At 25.6% G+C, this 16,183-nt stretch overlaps 1 protein-coding gene across 4 annotated transcripts in view; it reads right to left on the minus strand.

Moving 5' to 3' along the window:
• LOC103569605 (TOX high mobility group box family member 3) overlaps positions 1-16,183 on the minus strand; it is a 385,809-nt gene that overhangs the window by 17,488 nt on the left and 352,138 nt on the right. For all 4 annotated transcript variants that reach the window (XM_053737255.1, XM_053737254.1, XM_053737256.1 and 1 more), the window contains 3 exons: positions 14,037-14,126; positions 5,055-5,189; positions 2,609-2,724 (listed from right to left, as the gene is read on the minus strand). In XM_053737255.1, the coding sequence (XP_053593230.1) occupies positions 2,609-2,724; positions 5,055-5,189; positions 14,037-14,126 (341 nt within the window). The remainder of the gene's footprint in view (positions 1-2,608; positions 2,725-5,054; positions 5,190-14,036; positions 14,127-16,183) is intronic.

The raw sequence follows: 16,183 nt of genomic DNA on the forward strand, positions 1-16,183 counted from the left end.
GTTTGAGCTGTTGTTGGCACAATCAACTTTACTCAATAATAATAATAATAATTATTATTATTATAATAATATGAGTAACATCAAAACATATAAAAAATCAACGATTGGTTTTGTATTATGCACAAAACAATTTTTGCAAGCAGTCTCTTTTCAACTAACGACTTTAAATGATTTTATTTTTTATTACAACTATAAATTTTATTAAATTTAATCTTAAGGAGGTTCGTAGCGAAACTACTGAGTCGAAGAAGTGTTTGAATTATTGTGCTTACTAAATTCTCCAAATAGTTATAAAAATTCATTATTTTAATTTATAATAACACAACGAATGTATAAATTAATAATTATTACTTATTTAATGAAAGAAAATACTGAAATGTCTTCGTTATTTTTGACTCAAATGGGTTTTATCATAAAAAGGTCATTTATCGCAAAATATTACGCTAGTATTATTAAAATACTATCATATTCTACAAATATTCAAGTTTATGATATGTGGTTTTTTATTTCTTAAATTTGGGAGATGAATATAATGAAAAAAATAGAATAAGTCATGACGGAAGCTTGTCAGCCATAAGAGTCTGTGTATAAAAACTTTGAAAATGTCATTTTTGAAACTTTTTTTTTTAAGAAACTAAACAGTGGATCGTTTTCAAATTTTGAGAATACATCGATAAAGGACTCATCTACATATATTAAGTTTCGCATCTTAAAGTTGGAAAATGTTTTTTGCATTAGATACGCTCTAACTTCCTTAAGCATTTTTAAAAATTCAATCCTATCAGCTACTATTTAAACCAAAAACAAAAAAAAAGAATTTGTCATTTAAATGATACAATAGTAATAGCAACATAAAATTAGTAAAACATTAGTTGCTGTACAGTTCCTTTAAGGGCCGAAGGTCGACGCTTGTAGGCAAATCATCTTGGTAACTTTCTTGACGGCTTATCTCTTTACCTCTTCAAAATATATACAAGTCTGGGGGCAACGTCTTATAATCGTGGAGCAACTTTTCTTCAGCCTTCCTTAAACTTTTTCTTTCTTCTTATTTATTTATTATTTTTTTATTTTAACTTCTTCTGTAAAGACGACGTAACTCTTTTGTGATTTGCAAAACTGTCTGACATGTCTGAAAGGATCTGTTTATGCATTTGGCGTCTTATCAAATTTATTATACCTACAGCATCCTCATAAATACAACCTTTATTACTTTTACACTCGTCCAAAACACGTCAGTACATTACATAATTCTAAATATATAAATATATATATTTTTATACATAATAAATTTAGCAATGTTATTTTTTTTTTACGTGCTATTTAATTTTTCAATAGTCAACAAAAAATATTCATTGAATTTAAATGAAATTGTTAAAAAATAATTGATCTGTTTTTTTAGTTAAATATTCTTTTTTTAATAGAGAATACTTGTAATGTATATATTAATGTTTTACGTCATATTTTAATTGAATTTTTATTTCTATTACTATATAAAAAATGATTCATTATTTTTAATTGGAAATGTTTTTTTTTTTTTTTTTTTTTTCAATCAGCACTTATTGTTTTATTTATCGTTCTATTCTATAGATTTAACAAGTTATTTATTATTTTTAATTAGCTACATAAATCCTTTTTTTTTTTTTGTTTTCTTAAGATAATTACTGATAGATCGATAGATTATTAAAAAGCAGTATAATAATTTGAAGTGAACTCATTAATTTACGTTTGATCCGCCTTGCACGCTTTTACACTCTCATCATCCCTCTAATCGTCGGAATTTTTGGTGGGGGTTGAAAGTGAAGAAATGGATGTAGGAAGCACTTATAAAGCCATCGAGAATATCCGAGTCTGCTCTGTAGTATCAGTGAGGACGCACAAAAATAAAAAAAGATTAAAGCTCCGTAAAGTAAAAAATAGAGAAACGTTAGTTGAGCTAAAGTACAAAAGAGACAACAGAACAATTAACTAAAAGCAAGTTTTTAATTTTTTTTGTTTGTTTCATACATAACAATTATAAATAATTATTGCATCATATAATAGAAAATAATTCATTAAAATAAAAGATGATAATTGATCATTGAAATTAATTACTACGTTACATCATCAGTTTTTTAACAATGAAAAAATATAAAACATTGTTTTTTTTTTTTTTAATTCTTTAAAAACAATAAATTATTTTTTTTTATATTCATTGTCTAACGTGTAGTAAAAATGAATTATGAATAGAATTAATTAGTAAAATAAAATTTATGAGATGAAATATCTTAATAATTTTTTTCCTTCATTTCTATTTAAAAAAGAATGTTTTATTTTTATCTAGTCACGCTGACCATAACTTACTGCCGGACCAATCGCCGGTTCAATTAACGTCTGAACACCTGATAATTATCTTCCCTCGAAAAGGATAAATTAAGAAGAAGAAGAGGAAGAAGATGAAGAAGAAGAAATAAAAGAAAAACAACAACGTTAGATACATTGAGTTAGATACAAGAGTGATAATGAATAAGATTATAGCTTTAATAGTTAAAATATAGGAATTTAAAGTCCTTCATCACTTTGGGCCTGATCAAGTGGCTTTTAAGTTGCCGTGTTGGCGTATATAACTTACCTGACATTGATTGGCTGCATTGAGTGTTCTTGTTGAAGGTATAAGGGTTGTTGATATCCACCAGAGTCTAGACTTAAACCATCTGGCGATTGTTGCATTCCACCACCTTGCATCATCTGTAATTAAATATAGATAAATATATATATGTATATTTTTTTTTATTTTATTTAAACCAAATAAAAATATTATTCATTTATTTAATACTTAAAATGAAGGTATTCCACGATTTTAATTTAAATGATAAATAAATAAATAAAAAAATGATTAAATCCAATTTATATTTTACTTTTTTACGATAAAAATAATTGCTCTTGAGAAAATAATAAAAATAAGATAACAAGTTTCAGTATATAAATAAACGTTGAAAATACCTCGGAGAAAAATACTTCGAAAAAAAAAAATAAATTCGTGGATTAATATAATTAGTTTTTTAAATTAAAAATATAAAAAAACAAATCTGGAGAAAGTTAACTCTGCGAGTCAGCTCCAAAAACTTCCCGCTGCTGTGAAGCTCAAGGAGTTCGAAAACATTAAAGTGAATACACTTTTGAGCTCTTCAGCTCAAAAATATTCTTTGATGGACAGAGTTTTTCGAGCTCTTCAAGCTTGAAAACAGTTATGTCTTTCTGCACTACGACAATTTACAAAATCAAAAATAATAAAAAAAAAAAACAAAAACTCTTAAATTTTTGTTAGCGATTATTGTTAATGATATATATATATTGTAACGAATGTGAAATTGATGTTTTAAAATATTTGAATAACTAGAAAACAAATGCCTTCTTCTCTTGTTTTTATAGATGCGCGACTAAGTCAGTTAGTCTTATATTGACAGCATAACAGCATACATCTGTATATCAATAAACTATATCTCTCTTTGCTTTCTTTTACTGCTGTTAATTGTGGTGTTATTATTTCTAATATAAGTGTGTTGTCATTGTAGTGTATGAGTAATATTAATTTATAAGTTGAAATACTACAATATAGTAACCTATATAGTAACTTTCATTACAATTTGAGTCAAAAAGGCGGCGTCACGCTCATATCACGAGTAAAGAAAGGTTAAGAAACTGATCGATAAAGTTGTCTCAGGAATACTCGAAAAAATTTGTTTTTTACTATTTCTTTCTCCCGCAATATCGCTCGAACGAATCATCCAATTAAGACGGCTCATGGGGTAATCGACGCGTTTTATAGAGTTTTAGAGCTTTTTCAGAAATTTTTTTTTTTTTTTTTCGTATTTCTCAATTTTCTCAGTCTCTTTGATCGAATGATCTGAAATTCACAAGGAATTTGACGTCTACCAAACTCTAACGATTGCTGCAAGAACTATAGAATTCGGTTAATTCATTAAAAAATTATAGAAAGTTTACACATACACGCGCACACACATAGACACTCTGGCATCATTCTAAAAATAGAATAACTTTCTAGAATTTCAAAACGTAGACATCTGATGAAAACTCGATTTTCAAAAATTTAAGTAAAAACCAGAACTTCCAGAATTTTTCGAAAATCGTCGATATTTATAACAGGTATATAAAAAATAAATGAATAAAAAAAATAGCGTAAGTAAAAAAAAAATAAATAAATTTAGAACAAAATGTACGTGAACATTTAGCAGGATTACGTAGTAAATAGTAGGATTGTAAAGATTTATCTATATGATATGCGGTTGAGAAATAACTTAAACTGTGAAGATTCACTCCTGGTTTTCTCACTCGTTTTCAAAACGACACGATTGAGGTCGAGATCAATGCAACCGATTTAATATTCACGATTCGCGTGATCGTAGATCACAGAGTAAAAGAGACGAGCAGTAGAAGATACATGCTTGAAGAATAAGAAGACCGCAACGATACATACCACGACGAATAGAGTATAGAGTAGAGTGTATGCATAAGATATCATGAATAAAAGTGTGCGAAACCAATTGAGAAATGGTTTTAATTTTTTTATTTATTTTTTATACCACAAGTTAACAAGATAATTATATTTATTTTTTAATCCCTTATTATATTTATTTATAGTTGTAACTTTCATTTTACTTTTAATTCATTTGTAAAAAAGTATTTAAATATTTATTTAACCTTTTTTTGAATATTTGAATTTAGAAAAACATTATTTTACAAATATACTTTATCATTGTTGATGCTTGGATTGTTGTTGTCAATTTTCATCTCATGAATTTCGATATTCACTTACTGGCATGCTTGTTGAAATTCGTAATCTATTTTTTTGTGAATTTAAAGAGAAATCTTTGAGAACATTCCATTGAATTTCTGGTGAAAGTCACGTTTTATAATTTGTATGAATAAAAATGAAATTGATTTTAAATTACACATTACGCGGTAATATATCATAATATAATTTATACTAATTTCATGACTTAATCTACATATATGTAGGATAATAAATTATTAAATAAATATATTTATATAAATACCTGAGACTGGTATCCATGCATGGGATCGTGTTGTTGCTGGTGATGTTGTTGCTGCTGATGTTGCTGTTGATGTTGATGTGGATGAATTGCGGGAATATCGAAATCTTCATCTCCAAAACTAGGAGTGTGAAATGTCTGTAATAAAAGAAGTTTTAATTTACATCAAAGAACAAATTTCATTGACTTTTTTTTTTTCATTTATTTGATTTATTATTTAAATAAAAAAAAAGTAGATAAAATATATATCACCTTGGATGATTTATTGACAAAACAAATATTTTAATAATAAAAGAAAAAAAAAAAATATGAAGAATATAAGAAGTTTAAGAGGTTGGAGTTGAGATTAAGGACCTTGAAAAGAAGGCACGAGACATATAAAATAGAGACGAAAAAAAATATAAAAGAGGGGTATGAAGAACATGAAAGTCGAATCAAAGAATCCAACCCTCGTGGATCCACCCACGCGAATGATAGATAGCGTTATATTGTTCAAAATCCTTTTACCAGTTTATTCTCGTTCCCCGGATCTTTCAAAGGAAAACGTAAGAAAATAAATTTGCTGTAGAGCCACATCAGTGGTATTGGAAAAAAATAAAATAAGAATAATAAAAATAAAGTAGAAAACAAAAAAATAAAAAACAGGAATGATAAAATAGGAAATGAAAGTTTTTAAATTGGATTTAATAGCGTTAGGAATTTTCTTTGTGAAAGACAAGCTACCTATTGATCCAAAGCTATTTTTTTCATTTTTTATTTTTATAATCTCTATTTATATTTATTTCTAATATATATACATATATATTGGGATATATATGTATATATATATATATCCGAATTTTTCATTTTTCTATTCTACCCTTCCTTACTTTTCTACTATTACGACTGCCATCACTCAACGAGAAGTAGTCTGACACTGACAATATCACCCACAATATCACACAATAACTACACTTTCAACTATCCTCCCTTTATCTTTTTTCTTTTTATTTATTTATATTTCTTTTTTTTTTTTTTCTATTTTTAGTTGCCGTTGAAATTGCAACAATTTTATTTGCAATATGTCTACAAAAAGTTTTTATGTGTGTCGTTCAAGTGTCATACTTTTTCGACATTTCAACAGTAAAAGTTATTTTATCATTACATACCTACAATTTATATTTATTTTCTAAAAAAAACCCATGACTTTTTTATACCCGTGATACGTGTAACAATTTTAAGTGGATAAAAAAATAAAGCTTGACCCCTAGTTTGTGGATCGATGGTACACTTTATGATATTACTGCAAGAAAGAATGAAATTTATATATTATATATTAAATTTTATATAAAATAAAGTATATAATGTAGCATAAATATTTGTAAATATATTTATCTATATAAGTATGAAGATATAAAATTTATCAATTACAGTACATATAGTAAGTCGTGTGAGTTAGATAAATGGTAGTAGAACTAACGTTAAGAGGATTTCAAACGTTATCGTATTTCTTGGCTTGAAGCTTTGAGGGTGGAAAATGTAAACGGAGGAAGATACCACCCCTCAAAGTCGTTTGCCGCGTAATAACCAACATTTTCCATACACTTTTTGCTGCTATAAACTTGCTGAATTACATCTTCATACATATATAAATTTTATCTATATACGTTAAATTTAGTTATTTATTTATTTATCACAAGATGTAAATTTTAAATTATTTTCATACAGTCATAGATATATTTATCTCATACTCCTAAAAAGTGTTTAATATATATATATATATATATATATATATATATATATATATATATATATATATATATATATATATATATATATATATATATATATATATATATATATATATATATATATATATATATATATATATATATAGAGAGAGAGAGAGAGAGAGAGAGAGAGAGAGAGAGAGAATTTCTCTCCCAAGGAATTAAATAGATAAAAAATTCTCGGCTCCGCACTCATTACGGATTTAATATCCGCGTTTACTCCGCAAAACTTTTAAATGTAAGTAAAATCGTTTTTATAAATTAAAAAAAAATTTAATATTTAGCTCAAGTTACAATAAATAAATACAATTAATTAAGTATTGAAATATAAATTCAAAGCATACTTTTATCAAGAGATAATTCAAATACATTTTTTAAGTAAGTATTTTGATAATGAGTTTACTGTTTATATTTATTTGAATTAAAAAAAAAAAAAAAAAAAAAGATTGAACATTAAGAAAGAATTTAATTTTCAGTAAACGATAATAGTGTTGAGAAACAAAGTTCACGATTTCAAATAAAATCTTTCAAGTGTACGGAATCGCTGTAACACGACGCTTGACAATTAATGATCATTGAAAATAGAACGAAACAATATAAATGCCGGCGAGTAAAATAATATTTAAATAGTATTGTGTATAAAATAATTTCATTTCTTTTGTTTAAAATAATTTGAAAATAATATTCTCAGGAAAATGTATAATTATTGCGAAATTACAAGAGTTTAATACTTTTGTACAGTTGTTATATTCTTTATTAATATATTTATTAATTAATGTACTTGTGAGCGCAAAGAACGTGAACAAGAAATCTGAATTTATCAATAAAAAAATGTTTATTTACTTGAATAAAAAATATGTTTTAAATTGCAATTAAACTCAATTACATTGAACAATAGTTATAAATAATTGAATATGTTGAAAATTTATTGAAGAACTTTTCAATTTAAGTTTAAAATTTTTAGTATGAAATTATTATTAATAATCCCTGATTAACAAGAGTGTAATTTGATATACATTTTTTATTTTTGTTCATAAACGAAGTTTATAACTTGCGAAAAAACTTTGTAATTAAATTCAATGAAATTAACGATAATTGGCTATTTTATTTTTCACCCTATTTCAAAAACTTTGCAATTTATATGCTCTCAAATAAATGTTAAAAAACTACTTGTTTTTATACAGCGATTTAAAAGTTTAACTAATTTGGTTGATATTAAAAATAAGAGGCCAAGTTTTATAAATTTATTGAACGTTGGGGTGCGTAACTTTGTTTTTAAAAATTAACTTTAAATGTTTTTGTTGTTATTTTTTATTTTTCGATATTTTTTTAACCGAAACTTGCATCAAGGTCTTTCAGCAAGTTACGTTAAACTAGTGGTTTCTAACTTCAAAGCTGAATGTTGTGGGGATAATTGCATAAAATTATACGTTTCTCTATTTTTTCGAAGAACGTGTATTTATTTTATTTTTTATATTTTTTTTTCAGCGTAATTTTATAATAAGAATTATAAAATTAAAGTTATAATAAGAAAAAAAAATAGTTAATAAATAAAAATGTTAATAGCCTTGTCCCTGTTTGATAACATAATAAATTATCATACATTGTCATAAAAATACAAATAAAGATATAGTTCATAATACAGAAAAAAAATGAACTTTATTTGAAGAAAATTCAAAATTTACTTTACAATTTTATTTCGAACAAATAATCTACTAATCGGGACAATAATGGAACTTGAAGAAAATGGTTATCAAGTATTCATTTCACAATCATTTGTTTTTATTGCTTTACTTAACTTTTTTTTTTTACCAATTTTGCTTTTTTCTTGTATTATTAAGGGAGATTTGATAAGGGATTATTTAACTTTCCCTTCAGTCGTTTCTTTCAATTTTTTTTCTTTTCAAGCAAATAACAATATACTAGAGACAGAAGAATGATAAGAGAAGAAAGAGGGAGAAAGAATGGCTTTGAAAAGTAAAACCAATGTCGAATGCTAACAAAAATTAATGAGAATTTACACGAATGAAAGTGTGTACAAAAGAGAATTTAATTATTTTGTAATGATAAAAGTTGTACTGTATTTGATCTTGTTTTTATTTTTTTATTTCAATAGATTGAGTTGATAATTAATTTTTCAATTTTTTTTTTCTTTCAAACATCAATTTATTTATTTAATGAGATAATTAGTTTTTTAAATTAAAAATTAATTAATTTATTACTTTTTTAGAAATAATTATAAATATTAAAGATCATTTGTTTTTGTAATGATATAATTTAAAAACTATTTTAAAACTTTATAGCTTCATTTTAATTTATACTATGGTTTTACGTAATCTTTAATTACAGTGTAAATAGCTAATAATAAACGATGTATCCCATTTAAAAATAGATTATATTGAAGCTACTTAAAAACTCATATAATGATTAAACTATTATAATATAATAAATAAATTAATTTTAATAGAGTAATTATTGAAAATTAATTTATTAAATGAGTGAAAATTAATGTCCAATAACAATTTTGAAGTAAGTAATAATTATAAGGAATAGAAAATTTGAAAAATATTTCATTAATGTTCCGCCCTGATTAAGAAAAAATGATTTATTAGTCGATTCAAATTGTTTTGAATCATTTCTAATAATTTTTCTTAATCAGAGCATATAACTGCTTTTAGTTATAATTTTCGAAAAATTCCAATAATAAGTTATCTTAAAATTTCAAATAGGGGAATGTTTTTAGTACTTTTTTTTTTGCAGCAATAGCGCAGGTTTTTATTAATTTTCTAATCTAATAACAAATAAGTTATACAATATTCAAAAATAATAAAAAAATTTGAATTTGAAAACATCTATTATCAACAACTATAAACATAAATATTAAAATATTTAATTAATTTGAAAAAAATGCTAATAAAATGGTATGTTGTAAATAAAAACTAGAGCGATGTAATTACGTAGCAATAAATTAACTATACTGCCAACTACATATATAAACTAAAAGTAAAAGGCTAATAAAAAATGTATATATAAATACAGTGATCAAATAATCTAACCTCATTCTGATGAATTATTCAAGTATAATATATATATATATATATATATATATATATATATATATATATATATATATATATATATATATATTTGTAACCAATTAAGAATTTTAATAAAAACAATTTTTAAACAGACATAAATTGTTATTTACACAATTAAAAAATAAATTCCACAAGTAATTTTACTGTTTCCTATACACCATTACAAATTAATAATTTTTTTTTTTTAATTGTTTTCTAGTGTATAGCCACAATAACGGCCTTTTACACTTTTTGCCTTTATATTGCAAACTGCTTTACTTCTCCTCCTCTGCCTTCCGTTGTGTGGAGGTGGCCCGACTTGTGCTTATACTGTACTGCATCATTACGGTGATGCCCTGCAACCTCCCTTGTGCAATGGAGGTGCAGTGGCTAGGGAAACCACAGAGAAAACCTAGCCAGTACAGTTCGGTTTGGGTGAAGCTCCATTGATCGATAAAATTCCCATTTTACCGATCACTGGATCTTCATCCCGCGCCTAGCGATCAGAGACCTTCGTTTGAACCCGACGTGTGGCTAAACGGTCACCCAGCCAAGTAGTGATCATGCTCGACGCTACTTAACTTCGGTGATCGCCCGAGCCACGCGCGTGCCGAACGGCTGCCTCAGCCGCTTTTCATTACAAATTAATAAAAGTGTAATAAATAATTAAGTAATAAAATGTTAATTTTTAATTATTTACGCTAAAATTAAATTTAATAAAAATAATTGATATTATGACATTAATTTACCTATTGCCTATATTATTATTATTTTAATTACATAATTTTTTTTTTCTAATTACTAAAGTAATTAAATATTTTAATCACTCATCATTCATAATTAATAGATGAAACCAATTATAGCGTATTGTTGATTAGAAATTTAATTTATTGTTTAAGTAAAGAAAAAAAATTTTTCTATTTAAATAATTAAATGATAAATAAAAAGTTTTTTCATAGCAGATTGGCAATCAACAGTCTTACACAAATTCACCATTTCAGTCTCATACTGAATTTAGTTTTCTCTCATATCTTTTATCTCTTTCTATCAGTGTATAGATATATTTTTATATACATTATGATGAGTTTGATATCCCTCTTATTCATCCGACGTCATTACTACTTCACCCGGTATTTTCATGCGTATTGTCCGTAGCTATAAGCAATTAGTGGCAAATGTTGGCTCGTAAAGACTAAGAGAAAATTGAAGAGAAATAAAAGCTACGTTTAAAATAAAAAAAAAAGGTTCAGCAGCTAAAATTGTTTATTTCATTGTTATTATTATTTTTTTTTTTTTGGTTTTTTATTAAAATTCTCTCTTGAATTCTTAACTTGCTTTTTTCATTTTCAGATGAATATGAAATTGGAAGAGATATATTGCTTGCTTTGAATGCAGCTGAACTTGACAGTTTTCTTTCATGTATAATTCTCTCTTTCCTTGCCACGTTAAATAGATGAAACATCGGATGTAGAGTTGGTAGTAACTATAAATTTACTCAGTTGATATGAATCGGGAGTGTCTTGGGGTTGTATGTGACACGTAAAGCAGTAAAGCAGAAATTAAGAACACTTTATATATATATATACTTATACGACGAATAATATACTCAGTAATGAAGATTACAGATAACATTCTTGTTATTTTTCAATCATTCGTAGTCCTATGAGCAATTACTAGAGTCTAGCATACAAATGCGATTGAGCTAAAAAACTTATTCATTGACCTTAAGATTACAATAAAAAATGTATAGATTCTGCAATGTAATCTACATCTTCTGCTTTGTTGATTAACTTTTGTTATAAAATTAAAAAAAAATTACATTTATTTATTGCTATAGCCAGAGGAAGAAATTCTTGTACTTATTATCGCTCACAATTTATCTTCATTAAAATAATGAATTTAATTTTTAAGTAATTCATACCTGTAATTATTTATTTATTTAAAATTTTAATATTTAATATTATTTAATATTTTATTTATTTCTTTTAAAAAATCTCAATTTCATTATAATGAAGATCAAATTTTATGAATTTTTTTTTTGTACTCATACATTATCACTAATTTTAATGAAATAAATTTTGAAATATTGTCGACTGATCTTATGATTTATATACATATTTGAATTAAAAGTTAAGGATTTTTAGTGAAATTTATACATAAATTATTATTATATTGATAATAAGATTAATAATTTTAAAAGTCGTGTGTACAGATATTGATTGCAAAGGAATTTAATATATATATATATATATCAATAATAATCTGTTACAAAGTATCACAACGAAGGAGAAAGCAGCGAAAGTAAATATCCGATATTATTTATGTCGTAATTCTTTGTTGTCTTTACGGTTATTAATGCTCATAAGATTAAGTTCAAAATATTTTTGAAATGTTGTTTTTTTTGGCTCAGGCATTTGTATAAGAATTATTTTTACATCATCCACAGAAAAAAAGGATATCTTGGCATAAGAAATTTTTTCTTGCCGCAAGAATATTTTTTGCAATTTTGAATGAAAACGAAAATTTTCTTGGTTCAAGAACAAAATTTTTTTAAATTTAGTCATCTTGGTATAAGATTTTTTTTTTATTCAACCGATATAATATATGTTTCTTGAAGTAAGAAATACTTTCTTAAAGTGAGAAAAATAAATATTTTGCCCCGATATATAATCAATTGTCCGAAAAGTAAAATATTCTTTCTTGAAGAATAATTTATTTTGAATCGAGATGATTTGTGACTCGAGTCAAGAATTAAAAGTACTCGACTCAATAGTAAGAATTATCTATAAAAAATGTTAAAGTGGAAATTTGGGGCCGGCAAAAATTGTAAAAGTTATAAACAATTTAGTAAAAAAAAAAAAAAAGTGGTTTGGTTTTTTGGAAATATTTCAAAAACTATTTGAGATATCCAAAATCTAAAAAAAGATTCTTAAAGAGCAGAAAATGTCCTAACAGAAAGTGCTACCTCCCTGAACTGTACCGACAATATTTATAATTTTAATTTAACGATGAAAATGGGACTAAAAACGGGTAGTGGCGCGTGCACGCCTGTCGATCAAATCAATAGCGTGATCAAAAAAAATAATTTTGACCGATAAAATATGAATATAAAGGAATAAAAAAAATTTGGTACTTTCTAAACATATGAATGAACAGTAATCTGCCTAAAAAAGATTATTACCGCAATTAGTTAGTTAACTATGCTTTTGTTAATTAGTTAATTTTTACCTGTTGAAAGTTTACATAAAAACCCTGAAAAAATTTCAGGTTTTTAGTTTTAAAATAATCACGCGAAAAAAGTTCTTGGTTTGAGATGTTGATATATATTGTGACAATTTACTATACTCACAAACCAAGACAGAAAAGTATCTTGTTTTGATATTTTTTTTTACTTGATTAGAAACAAAATAAATTTGACTTAAAATAAAAATTCTTAAACCAAGATTATTCAACTTGAATTAAAATTTAATTATTCTTGATACAATATTTTTATAATATTAGTCGAAGAAAATTTTCTCGGATTAAAAAAACCCAATGACTCAGCCCAAGAATAAAAAAATGAAGGCAAAAATTATCTTGAGCCAAGTCAACCTTTTTTTCTGTGTCATATTAACATTTCTCAAATCATTGCACTAATTTTTCTTATATATTAATGAGATTTTTTTTTATTGGATAAGAAATATTCAATTTTTACAAGAAAATAAACTTTTTTTTCGTGTAGTGATATTTAATAATCGTAAACAGAATTGAAAAACAAAAAAAAAAAAACCGTGTTTGTAATGAATTTTTTTTGGTTTTTTTGAAGTACATATGTAAAAGACAAACATGATTAAATTCAAGGTAGAACTAATTGCAGTGTTGTTAATTCTCGGTGCCTCGTTAAGTTGGTTTTGCAGGACACTAATTTCGCACCCGCGACACATTGAGAACCGGTTCTTAAGAACTTACGGTTTTATTATACTACAACTAAACACGGTGTGGTAGACTTGGTAGAGAGTGTAGTGTAGAAGATACGATAATAATGAAACTAATTATAATGATAGTATAATTTAGAGGTGTAGAGGTAAAGGAAGAAGATAGAATAGAAAAGTAGAAAATAATAATTTTAATTTATAATAAACAATTGATTATAAATTTACCTGATCGGCCATGTTATAACCGCTGTCGTGGTGATACGATGCCTGATGATGCTGTGGCACGTTCAGTGACAAGTCGAGATTGTCGCTTCTCTGTAACATAAATAATTAAAATAACCCATTAATCAGTTATTATTTTTTTTTTGTTTTTTTTTGTTATATTCAAGATTTATCGTTCTAAGATAAGCATAATTAAATTTTTTCATCATATTTTTATCTTTTATCAATTAGTTATAAGTCATAAGGATTATTATGGCAATTAAATTAATTACCAAGATATTTAGGAAAAAACAAGTAAATAAAGTGAATAAATTATTTTATAATATTTCCGCTTGGTTTAAAATTTCGTAATTAATCTGAGAATAAAGTCAATAAATTACGTCGTTTTTATCTTTTTTTTTTAATTGAGCGGATGTATGTATCTGTATATCATTTGTCAGTATATAAATTGTAATTATGAAATAAAGGTTTCAATGGAACGGAAACATTTGTATAAACATATATTTAGATAAATTTGTAATTCAATAAAATAGACTAATTACTTTTTTTATTTTCCTTAATATAAATTGTCGGTTGTATATTTTAAATTAATATACATTAGAATTAATCGTCTATTAGTCAAGTTAATACATAGACCGTTTAATTTAAACACTTGTGACGTTAAACTTCTTTTTACGTAACAAATAAAATTTATCTAATAATAATTTTAGTATTAATATTAGATTTAGACGATTATTAGTAAATATTAAATTATAGATGGCAGAATTGTAATGCTTATGAGCAACACAGAGTTATCTCTCTTACTCTATTATTAAATTTGATCGGTTGACAAAAGGACGTTTTTCACTTGACTAAACAAATATTTAGAAAAGAAAACGTTGTACGGCGTTCTTAGAATACGTGAAAACTAAGAATTTAACCATATATGTTAATATTTTTTTTTTTTTTTACGGATTAAGAAATAATTAAATTTCAATAAGCATTTGCAAAATTCACCTGCCTTTATATTAAATAGAATCTACGATTGAACTGAAATTGGGTGACTGGATTCTCATTTTTCCAAAGCATTTACATCGGGGCGCACCAGGTAAAAATTAAATTTTATTGTTAAATTAAAATTTTTCAACTTTTTTTTATCTTTAGAATTCTTAATTATATTAATAAGTACAATTCTTATTAATAAAGTCATTCCAGTCATTCGTCACTAACATCATCAGAGTTGGTCAAGAAATATCATACGCAGTGAAACAGCAATAACAAATTATCTCAATCAATACACGTCAGAAACTACATGCGGCAAAATTTATATTAGTCTTTTTTTTTTTTTTTTCTATTATTATTTCGTATATTTAACAATCACGGTCAGCATATACGAAGTGTGCCATACAAACAAATACTTTTATGTTATAATTTATTAACCATGATCAAAATTACTAGTCCTTACGCCTCTAAATGTTTACACATTTTCAAGGACTGGCTGGGTCTGTCAGACTTCATAGAGCTTCCAGTAAATATATATAGTTAATCTACATATACCGAAAGCAGAGTGTGGAAGGTCTGAGTGCAGATATCTTTAGTAATTATTTTTCTTAATAATTTCAAACTTACTGCAATAATATATACTAATTAAATTTTTTTTATAAATCATATGTTATAAAATATTTAAATATCAATGGATTTAAGTTACAAGTTACAATTATTATAATTGCAATTTATTTAAATAACTGTAATAATTATATGTAATAAAAAAGTATAATGTAAAAAAATGACGAGGGTACTTCCAGAGTTCTTTTTTTCTTATTAAGGCTTTTAACGTCTGTGATCACTAATAATATACGTGGCTGCAATCGCATCACATACATGAGTGTGTGTACGTGTGTGAGTACTCATGAACGAACAACGAACAAGTCACATAATTCTCAGTGTGTCCCTGGTGGGACGCCGGAGCGAATGCGAACCACATGAATTACCGCAATTACGCACAAATTACTGTCTCTATCTCTATTATGTTCCGTCAGTGGCCGAGACAAACTATTACTTTCATTTCTTTCTTATTTTACTCTCTTTTTCAAATTTTATATTTACTTCACCGGCCGCTTTACCTCAACCTCAACAACATAACAGACACTGATCTTGCTTTGTCTGTGTAT

Source organism: Microplitis demolitor, chromosome 3 (genome assembly GCF_026212275.2).
Source record: "Microplitis demolitor isolate Queensland-Clemson2020A chromosome 3, iyMicDemo2.1a, whole genome shotgun sequence".
Taxonomy (NCBI): domain Eukaryota; kingdom Metazoa; phylum Arthropoda; class Insecta; order Hymenoptera; family Braconidae; genus Microplitis; species Microplitis demolitor.